The 11,411-nt window shown below is 43.4% G+C and overlaps 1 protein-coding gene across 1 annotated transcript in view; it reads right to left on the bottom strand.

The window, feature by feature from the left end:
- The window catches only part of sytl2b (synaptotagmin-like 2b), a gene marked incomplete in the record, with an annotated part of 16,975 nt that extends 6,015 nt beyond the window's left edge, over nucleotides 1-10,960 (bottom strand). The window contains 8 exon segments of the mRNA XM_062386792.1: nucleotides 1,193-3,568; nucleotides 4,240-4,445; nucleotides 4,528-4,954; nucleotides 5,073-5,175; nucleotides 5,291-5,339; nucleotides 7,644-7,752; nucleotides 8,157-8,308; nucleotides 10,764-10,960. Of these exon segments, the coding sequence (XP_062242776.1) occupies nucleotides 1,193-3,568; nucleotides 4,240-4,445; nucleotides 4,528-4,954; nucleotides 5,073-5,175; nucleotides 5,291-5,339; nucleotides 7,644-7,752; nucleotides 8,157-8,308; nucleotides 10,764-10,924 (3,583 nt within the window).
- Nucleotides 10,961-11,411: the final 451 nt, after the last annotated feature.

Here is an 11,411-nt window from a genome sequence, read left to right as displayed (position 1 = left end):
AGTGGAGGGATCAAAAGAATCTTTGCTCATAGACTCATTAAAATTTGAACATGTACATTTGATCAAATTTAATACAAATTTAACCAATGGGAGGTTATTCCCTACACACCACCACCCAACAGGTGGCAGCAGAGGGATGCAGCAGAAGAATTGAGACATATGGTTGCAGAGTAAGCAACAGGGTTGTGATCATAGGTCGTTATGATAGAATGAATATAAAGATGGATGACATCCTGGCTCACATCACTTCTCCCCAAAAGTGAAGCCAAAGCATCTCCATCTCTCTTTGGTGGCGGGCTGCAGTACAGGTCATAAACCCTGCCTCCTCCATGTTAGTGAATGGGACATACAGTTACCCAAACTAAAAAATCTTTAGGCAAAGATTTTTAGGCAGTTGTATGTGGAAGTCTTCATGTTTGAGATACATTTGTTTTTAATTAGTTATGGTCATCTTCAGCTGGATATAAATCATGCCAGATAGCATAGGTACATTTTGAATTTTGATAAAAATTAAAAAAGCAACTGCCACAACGGCATAAAATACTGAACAAAATAAATACTCAGTAAAATAGTTCAACAACTCTGAAAGAAAGCTGTCGTGAAACTGCTGAAGTTTTGGTGAAATGTTTATATTTCTCTGTGGTGTAGAAAAGCCAGAGCCCAGCCCACAAACCAAACACAGGCAGTTAACTGCAGGCTCACACACTGTTTACAGAAATCTACTCCTGCCAACACAGACACTGACACGGACGTGATATGACGGATACAGCTGGAGACTATCCAATGGGATAAGGATCTTTCTGTGACTGTACATTTAGAGGATTATGTAAATCCCAAAACAATCTCTGAAAGTTCTTTAGTGTTTGACGTCATCTTCTTTTGACATTTACTCCTGATTTGCTTTTCTTCATTTTAGGGTAATCAGATTTATTGTCGTTCTTCATTTAAATGACTTTAAAATAACCAAATGAAATAGTTTTGGACACAAGACACAGGGTTTCTCTTTTTTTTAATGTCTCGTATTTAAGGTCAAGAATGAATTTTATGATAAACACATTTAGCACAGGTATTTTCTTACTTTGTTATGAACTGGTGATATTCCATTATTAGCTGGTAAATGAAGAATGTTAACTTATAATTTTTTTATAATTATTATGCATTTTACACTGTAAAAAAAGAAGTTGGTGCTCACGGTTTGAACTGTTCCTGGACCAGGTTTCTGACGTGCTGCTCATAGATGACTCTGGGCCGGTATCCGAGCTGCTGTAGTTGGCCCACGGGGGGCGCTGACTCGTCTTGCTGCCCTTCCTGCCGTAGCGCTCCTCTGAACTCACCGGGGTGCTGGCTCTCACTGGACCGCTCAGGTCTAAGTCATACCCGGATTTTCCCTCTGAGCCCTCGCTCTTCAAAGCCGGTGCGAGCGAGGTGTGAACGCTGTTCTTGTCCGTCATGCCCAAGTAGTGCCGGTAGTCTCTGGGAACAAACGCCCGTGCACGTGGACTCATAGTTTCGAGTCCATCCGACAGTCTCAGTGTTATGGCCCCTTTTTCCGTGTTCTGCCTTTGCTTCCTGCTCTGGGAGTGGACGGGGCTTACATCCATTTTCCTCTGGACTTGATCTTTCTGGTCAGGAGCGCTCAGCGTGAACATGCTGGTGGCGCGACGCATAGAACTTCCACGACTGCTGGACTTGCCAAAGGTGTCTTGCCTGCTCTTTGGAGACCGAGGCTCTTTTCCTGTGCTGCTTTGTGGTTTCGAGGATTTCTCCTCTCGACCAGAGTCCTTGGAGCCTCTTTTGGACTCAGCTGTCGCATAATTAGACGGGTTGTTTTTGCTGTCGATCAGGGCTCTTGCCCCAGACCCCATCTGTCTATCATGTGGCGACTTGGATCGGTTCTGTGGAGATGGCTTTATGGCAGCCGGTCTTGTTTTCTCGACAGCTGCAGACAAACAGTAAATCTCGGCCTCGCTGCTCTTAACCTCCTGAGATGGAAACTGGCTTCCCACTGGCTCTTTCCTTTTGGGGCTTTTGGGTTTGTCGGCGGTTATCGATCCTTTCGTATCTGAAGCAGAATCACCCCAGAATTCACGGAGATTGTTGAACTGCGATCGGCTCGCGCTGAGGCTCGGCGATAACTTATCTATCCTTTGATTCAAAGAAGGCAAGGTCGAATTTTGCCTATTTTTGTCTTCGTCTTCGCTGCCTGAATCACTCCCAACTAACCTCAGATCATACTCGGACTTTGTAAATCTTTTATTTAGCTGATTTGCACCACGTGTGACTTTACCCTCCCCAGGAGATTTAGACATGCCAGTGTAGAAAATGGGCTTGTTCCTCTCCTGCTCCCAGAAAGATTTGAGCTGCTTGATCTTCTCTGCTGTACTTTCCTGATTTGATGAACCTTGTCTGTGTGAATGAGGACTGTTAGTTTTGTCTTTATTGGACACATTGTCTTTTCTCTTTGGAGACATGCTCGATTGCATGTTCTTATCTTCACTTTCCCTCCTTTTCACTTCTTCACTCGAGCCTCTTCGAAGTTGTGCTTTATAATCATTGCCCCCTTGCTTGTACTCGGGTTTCGACAGCTCTTCCTGCAGAGGGGTTTCTCTTGATTGGAAGAAACTGTCGGGCTGTGAATTTAGTTTGAATGGAGAGATGCTCTCAGACTCTGGACTCAGTCTGGATTCTGTCCTTGGCTGTGGCCTGAGTCGGGTTAAAATCTCAGTGTCTGAGCCTCCTCTGTCAGCTGCTTGTGGGCTGGATAGCAATTTAAAATAATCAGAGTTATATGTTGGGTCATTATTATTCCTTTGAGATAAAGAATGGTCCTGCTGGTTATTATTCAAGTGAACATTGTCTGTATCATCTTTCTGCTCTCTCTTGTCCCCATGCTTCGAGACATACTTATCATAAACCCCCCTCCCGTTGTGTATTCCAGGAGCAGATGGCGAGTCCGATGTCGTGCTGGGTGTGTCGACGTTCGCCTCCTCCTTCTCCGCCGAGAGATAAGCAAGTTTTTGTCCTTCGTCGCTTGGTGTGATTGGATTCCTGATAAGTATTTTCGGGCCCATGTTGCTTTTCTCCCAGAATGACTTCAGATGAGAGATTTTTAGTGGTTGGCTTTCATCGTCATTATGTTTCACTTCCTTTGACAGCATTCTGTCCCTTGTTTCCCTCTGCACCTCCTCCTGTGTTTCACTCAACTCCGTCATGCCTGCTCTGTCCGGGGCTCGAAACTCTTTGCCCTCATTAATCTGCCTTTGTAAGTGACCTCTCTGCGTTTCGAGAGTGTCCTTCTTTCTCTCTGTTGTATCTTCACTTCTTAATTTGCTTTCTACATGGTTGTCTGAGCTCTTTGTGGCCTCTGTGCAGTCGTCTGTACTCAGCAACTCGCTGCTGTCGCCGCTGCGGCTGAACCAGTCCAGCACCTTCGCAATGGAGTCCTCATCGCTGGTGGGACTGGTCGCCTGAGTGGATAACTTGAACGCGTGTTTCTGACCGGATTTCTTCATTGTTTCATCAGTTTTATCGATGTAGTTGAGATCATAAGATATAGGGGGCTCTGCATCTGGAAAAGGAAGGTGGTGAAAGAAAATTGAATGTCTGATTATAATCAGAAAGTTCTGTCAGGTGAACACAATCAGTTTGGTGACTCATTTTATCAAAAAAACACAAGTAGCAGCTCATAGACAAACTGGCACACAAACTTAATCTTGGCTGAATAAGTTTACACCCAATGAATCTTGCACCTTCAGCTCTGGATCTACTTTGGATGCAGTGAATACAGCTCTACCCGAATAAAGTTTTGTGTTTCATTACTCAGTGTTTACACGACTATTACCTTATGAGCACCTCAATACATTACTGCTCATGGGTGCGTCACAGTGTAATGCTTTCCATTGTTTACATCAGCCATCTTCTCGGTTCCAATAAGCAGGATTTTTGTGTTCAAATTAGTTTTGCACACAAAATGTTAGCACTTTTGGAGGAGAAAACCTTGTCGTTTCCACTCAGATATTCGTGCACAATAGGACGATGCACAAAAATGTTTTTTATCTTTTTCACTTGAGCGTTAGGGTCCAAAAGCCTTGCTGATTTTTCTTAGGGTGATTATATTCCAGATAATCAAAAATCCATGATACAAAATTATTACCACATCCATTCCTGCACAATTTTCTTACTACTTCTTACTATTTCCTTACTATAGTAAATCAAATCGGATTCTTTTACTGGACTTACCCGCAATACTTCGTGTAAAACTCAGCTCCTCCGGCCTGGTTCCCTCGCTGCTGTTGATTTCTCTGTCCGAGCCCTGGATGCTGCTGCTGTGCAGGACGACAGTTTCCCCCCCTGCGAGTTCTCTACGGGTCTGATGGTCTCCGTCTTCGCTCCTCTGCCGGGTTTCTCTCTCAGTGGCCACGTCACCTCTGGTGAATGTGGTCAGTCTGAAATCACACAAGCACTTTAATGAGTTTTGATTAAAGAATTGCATAAAAGTTGTAAAAGGTGAAGGATTCATCCACGGACCTGTCTCTGGTTATAGATGGGGGGTGTCTGTCCCTGTCTAGGCTGGAATTAGAGAAAACCTGAGAAACGTCACACAGTGGCTGCTGGGAGGTCTCATCTGCAGAGCTGGATGGCTGAGACACCTGGTTAAACACTGGAACCTCACTTCTCTGAGGCATTTCCTCTTGATTCCGATACGACTGGTTCGAGCTCCCGCTTGACCCGCGCTGGAGGCTACGTCTTGGAGCAGGAACGATCCCTGAAAACCCTCCCTGAGCGACCACACCAGGGCCAGTGCTCTCTAACTGGCCGCTGGAACGTCTCGAGAGAAACGTCCTCTTCTTTGGCACTGGTTTGAAACCTGCAGAGGAGCTCTCTGATATGATGGAGCCCCCTGAAGTCTGGCTGGCCTCGTCCCCAGGGCGAATCTTCCGAGGAGATATGAGCTCTGAGGGAAACACAGTAGAAAGATAACAGAGGCATTGTGCCATCATGGATTCATTTTTTGTATATTCCAAATGTGGCAGCCTCACAAATGTGATCATGTTATAAAATTCAATTCAGACCTGTCTCAGGCGAGTCCTGGTCCCGACTGCTCCACTTGTCATTATTACTTTGAGGTGGCTCAACAACGATAAGAGAAGTATAGTTGAAAGGGTTGTGCCTTGGCTGGAAGGAAAATTAATATAGTCATCGTTTCACATTACAATGGCTGAAGTATCTGACTGAATCATGGAAAAGGAAAAATGAACTGAAAAATTTGCTTAGTTACACAAACACCTACTGTTCTCGGGGAGCGGACTGCTGAATTCAGATTCTCCTTCTCAGCATCACTGGAGGAAAAGATGAAACGTTTAGAGGATAAAAGTAGATTTAAAAGAAAAACAGACACGAGTGATCATCAGGTGAGGTCACACAGATAAAGATCATGTTAATGGTATGTGTCCGCTGCTCTGATGTACACGCGTGTGCCTGACTGAAGCCTGCTTGCCCGGAAATAATTGCATCAATCCAATCAACTCAAAGGGCAAGAGAGAAAACTAAAGTCACAATACCTTATGTGTAGTGGCCGAATAACAGGACTAAAGTTTCACGGTGAAGTCTCTCGCTATCTGACTGCAAACACAATTTATGCAACGACATTCTTGGGTCTTTTGTGTGTTTAGGATTTACAGACCTCCCCACAAAGTACAGAAGCTCGGCCAAAGCTAATATTGACCATTCTGTTAAAAAGGGTATTAACTGTGCTCCAGGTATGGCACCAAGTCACTGAACACAGATACATACATTGTGTGTTGTTTGCCAAGTTTTAGTCTCAGTAGAGACAGATCATCCTCCTCCGGGTAAGTCAAGTTACTCTTAAACTAGAATTACAGATAAACTAGAATTTATTGCCTCCACTAACATGTACAGTTCCTGTCTAAATACATGTTATCAGGTCACAGTGACCTTGAACTTTGACCTCTGGAATCGAATCAGTCGGAATTTGAAGACTTCCCCTAAACGCAGGCTTGAGATTTCAAGTTCAAGATGCCAGGAACATGTTCTGTGATCCTTGATCTTTGACCAGACAAATCTAATCAGTGAATCTCTGAGTCTCAGTGAAGGTTTGAACCAAATTTGAAAGAATCCTCTCGAGGCGCTCTTAAGATAACGTGTTCACAAGGCAAAAAGGTATTTTGTGGGGCCAGTGACCTTGATCCTTAAAATTTAATTTGTTTATCATTGAGTCCAAGTGAAAAATACCTCAAGGTGTTCCTGGGATGTTGGATTCATAAAACCAAAGACATGTTTTGAAAGGTTACAGTGACCTTGACCTCTGAGCACCGAATTAAGTTCATCCAACTAAATATTTGTACAGAATTTGAAGGCATTTCCTTTACGTGTTCACAAGAATGTGACAGATGGACAACCCAAAAACATAATGTCTCTGGTCACAATATAACACATCATAAATATGATTAAAAGTATCATTAAAAAAAACAATTCAATCAAAAAGATTAATAACATCCTGATACTTCTAACCTGACACTGACATCAGAAGTCACTTCTCACTCAGAGTAATTAAGCTGAGAGCTCTGTTGAATTAAGCTGTCGATTTGTTTTCCCTTCATGTGTCAGTGTGTGTCCTGCACACACACAACTGTAGCTGCAGCTGCTGGGCTATAAAACAGACATATTCCCAGTGAGCACCACCTATGTTTACACAGGCTGAGTCACAAGCCACTGCACACAAACACACACTGGAAGAGCGAGGTGGAGGAGGAGGAAGAGAGCAAGGGAGCTGCTCCTGTATCTTAAACTGAATTATTCAACGTGCTGGGAGCCGGTGCTCTGTAATGGAAGTTTTAAGGTCAACGGACAGGAAATGGATAAAGTCTTCGTGAGACTGTGGGATTTTAAAAGCTCAGTCAGAGAACAACTTGTGATTCAAGTGTTCACTAATGGTGCTTTCTGAAGTCCGGACGTTTCCTGAACATTTTCTATAAGGGTTGTATGTACCCGCCAGTCTCCTGCTATGTTCCTGCTATGGATATTTCTTTTACTAATTCAAATTTTAGAGTTAATAAAATGTGGCCATCTTGCCTCAAGCAGCTCGCCCAACCATAACATTGTGTTGGTAGGGGTACATGTACTTTTAAAATAAATTAAATAATTCTTGATGTATATTTGTAAAGGGAAATCTTGTACCTATATAGAACATTGTTCTATTTTTTTTTAAATTACATAATTATTCATAAGTATGCAGTTTCATAACTACATCTCTGACATTTATAACAAACTAAAGCGTTTAAAAATCGGTTGATAATTGACCAAGTTATGGTTATTTAAAAAGTACGCACCACTACAACACAATGTTATGGGTGAGCGAGTCGCCTGTGGCAAGATGGCCACCATGTGCGGACGTTCGACTCCGTTGGCCGAGACATCTAGCCTTTATATATATATCTATGGTTGGATATGTGTCGGTCCAATGGAGAATATGTGACACGCCACCTCATGAAGTCTCCAAACCTATAACATATCTGTGAACAAAGTCTGAACTGTGGCTAAACATGAACATGCAATTGGCAAAATGAGAAGCTTATAATCAGACAGTGAATCTGCAAATGTACGAGCCAGAAATGATTGTGTACTTTATCTCCTTTGGCTGCAACGCCTCAAAACACCTGCTGGGTTTAGGTGGAGCGACGGAGGAGCCTCGACTGCTGGGTGTTCTGGATTTGTCAGATCTGAGCGACCCGTCTGCAACAGAGAGAAAGATGAAATATGAAATGTTGTCGTTTTTCACCTGTTATCCAGCACCGGGTTGTTTTTTATGATCCCACTGCTGAAAACGTTCTGCTGCAAAAGGGTCAAATGTACAAGCGTGGAGGAAACCAGCATTCAGATCTCGTGTTTTCTTTGATTCTCTTTTGTGAGGCCACTGTCTGGGCACCAGTTCAGTCTCAGAGAAGGTCAAATTTAAGCTTTGTTTTTTCCACAGGCAACATTCTATCCCTCTGGGCACAAACCAATCCTCCGTGGGATCAAGAAAATATTACCTGCTGCAGGAGAACAGGGAGAAAACCACGTTTGTGACTGAGCCGCGATGATGAGGTCACACACGGAGCTGTCGATGATTTCCTTGATCAGAAAAATAAACACACCTCTCCTCTGCTTCATGGAGGCCAGGATGATTTCCGAGCCATGGATCTTGTCCATGTGTCTGCGGCTCTTGGCCTCGTAGAACCACTCTCCGGTCAGGTACTTCATCTTCCCCTCTGGCTGCGACCCGCTGCTCAGTACTTTCTCCAGCTTCCTGTTGGAGAAACACAAAGGTAACATTTTTCCTACAGTGACATTTATTGTTCTTTCATGCACCAGGTTTATCTCAGATAACTGTCACTTCCTTCTGAATGAGTGTTGTAAAAAACACAAAGGGTCATTGTTCCTCTGTCCCCGCAGACACAAGGACATTACAAGGACACTATTGTCAGGGAACAACTACATGACAGCGCTTTATACTGCACTGACTGGAGAACCTGACACTGTTTCAAATCAAACTGAGGTGACATTTAAATCCAGGGTCAAACAAAGAGGAGACCAGCTTCCACATGGGTGTTTCGCAGTTCACGCCACAAGGGCAAATTGGTTTCTCCTCAAATGGAGACACTTGTCTTTAACATTTTGGTTTGAAGCTGAATTATGGGCTGGTGGTTGTCAGCTCCCTCAACCAGAGCAGTTTCAGTCTATGTATGTTCTTCTACCAGACTCATATGAAATCTCATAAGTTCATTTTTGACTTCATGTGACCACTGCTTCAAATCTTAAGAATTTGCGTGACCTTGACCTTTGACCACCCTGATCTAATCAATTAATCTGAGAGTCCAACTGTACATTGGTACTTTTCCCTCAAGGTCTTCTTTTGATATAGCATTCATCAGAATGAGACGTACACAAGGACAATTCCCTAAAGTCAGACTTGAAATACTATCTCAAAAACATGTTTTGTGAGGCCACTGTGACCTTCACCTTTGACCTTTGACCACTTATCAGTTCATCCATATGAACATTTTTCCCCAAGGTTGAAGAACATCCCTCAGACGTGAATGAGACAGATGGACGAGCCGACGATGTTCAGTCTCACTTTGCTCAATGTTTGTTGTTATTATTGTCCTGATTCTCTCTTCCTCTCTTGATCTTCTTCAAGGAACGTACAATGTTCATTACCGCATTACAAAATGATTCAGCAATGTGTTTGTCTCCTGCTCCACCACTTTATCAGCTTCATGAAACACTTGCACATGATCCATCTGAAGGCAGGAATTCGGAAAACATTTCCACTTAGTTCAAATTGAATCAGGGAGGAAAACAAAAAAATCCAGTGAGATGATCAGGGCGGCTCATCTTCCCTCTCGACGCTGCTCCACAATGGTCATGTGAATAAAGGGCAGCACATTATTACAGGCTGCTGGATTTAATCCTTTTACAGTAGAGCGGCCGGGACACAGCGAGCATTCAGCCTCCCGCTGATAAAGAGGCTGCTTGGCCAATTCTATTAAAGTCACAATGAAGAGCACATTGTTTCAGGACATTCTTGACTCTTGCAAGTGAAATTTAAAACATCTTCAAAGAGGATTTTTGGTTTGTTGTTTTGTTCGTTGAAATGCTTCGTGAAGGGGAACGAGGACGTGAAGCGCGTGGCAGAGAAGTCCGAAAAGATCTGTTTGTTTGTTTCTGTGCCCTGAACATACAGCGTGAGGAATGTCTGACTCCTCCCAGGAGCAGCTTCATTTTGACTGTAAGCTCCAATACTTACAGTAAGTGTTTGACATTAAGATTTTTAAGATAAAATTCAAGCAAGTTTATATTTTCACTTCGTCAGTTAACAGGATTACGCAAAAACTACTTGACCGATTTCCACGAAACTTGGAGGAAGGATGCGGCGCCAAGATTTGGCTGAAACTCCACAGGCAGCCCACATGCTACGTGGTTTATTGGCACTTGGGTGGTCGGCTCCTCTTTGCCAGATTTGGGAAACAGGTTAGCCATAGTAGTACGGTGGCCCTAATTTGTTTTGTGCTACTCGGGCCAGATTTTCTGTTTCACAAGTGGGCGACTTTAAGCTCACATTAATTTTGTCCAGGTCACAAAAAAGGCCTTTAGCTCTGCATTATTGCCTGAAGTGCCCCACATCGGCTCTCTTCCTGGGAAAAGGTCAGGCCTGAGCTTCTCGGAGAATAATTCATGGTTCTTGGCTCTTTCGATCCAAAACATAACAATCTGGAGGTAGTGGATGTAAGCGTGGTTTCATTAGAGACCTTATGTCCTCTCTCTGCCTCTCTCTCTGCTCAGGTGAGGTGTCTCGCCATCACGCCTGTCAGCGTTTCTATTCCTGTCCGTCACAGCAGCATGATCCTCCTCTCAGTGTGTGGACTTCAACTTGGCTCAAATCTAATTGCGCAGCTCACACTGAGGCTTCCCAGCGCCTGGAGGCAAACTGTGTATCCTGCAATGCTGTTATCCCGTTATTCCATTAGGGCCCAACAAGCGTAATGTTCAGCTGCATGTTTACTGTCCAACAAAGGCCTCCTCTCACAGGACGAGCAATGGAAAGACCTCAGAGCTCTTATTGAATCACTAGAATGACATTTGCCGAATAACATAACATTAGCTTTAATGTTGGCACATAACATTTCAGCTCATGTAAAGTAACGATTGATGAGGGATTTCAGGATGTGACTGTGAACTGCAGGAGACTTATATTTTCCCACCTGATTCGTTCCTCCTCGGCCTGCTTCAGGTCAGCGTCCCGCCTCAGCACCGTCATGATCTTCTTCTGCTCCTCCTCCGTCAGGTGGCTCAGGTCGATCATGGCTCCGCCTCCTGCTTCGTTCACCGGCCGGATGTGGAAACGCTCGGCAGCAGGAATCATCCACCGGATGTTTCTGTGGTTACAGTCAAACAAACACATCAGGTATATTGACTAAGCAACAGGTATCTTGCTATTGGAAACCAGTCCCTCACAAAGTCCTCAATGGTTCCTCGTAGAACATGTTTACTTTTATAATTTTCTTTTGCCATCACTTTGAAATGATGACTATTTTGTGTCGTATAATTCGCTCTCCTTGTTTCTAAATGAGGTTTTATGATCTGTATGATTTGGTTTGTAGTCTTTGATTTTGTATATTTGTTTTTCCTATGTCCTCTTTGTGAATCACTATGTAACGGCTGTATTGAAATGTGCTAAACAAATTGTATTCAATATGGGGTCTCCAGTGGGACAAAAGTTTTTCACAAAATATTAAGATATCAACATCATTTTTCATTTTTCAAAAATACACATTTTGCTCACAAGTTCCCACATTTCACATCTATGTTCTCGGTAAAGGGAAAAAAGAAGTTCACTGGGCTTTTAAAAA

Source organism: Platichthys flesus, chromosome 4 (genome assembly GCF_949316205.1).
Source record: "Platichthys flesus chromosome 4, fPlaFle2.1, whole genome shotgun sequence".
NCBI classification, from domain to species: Eukaryota; Metazoa; Chordata; class Actinopteri; order Pleuronectiformes; family Pleuronectidae; genus Platichthys; species Platichthys flesus.
This window is presented reverse-complemented; position numbering and strand designations above follow the sequence as displayed.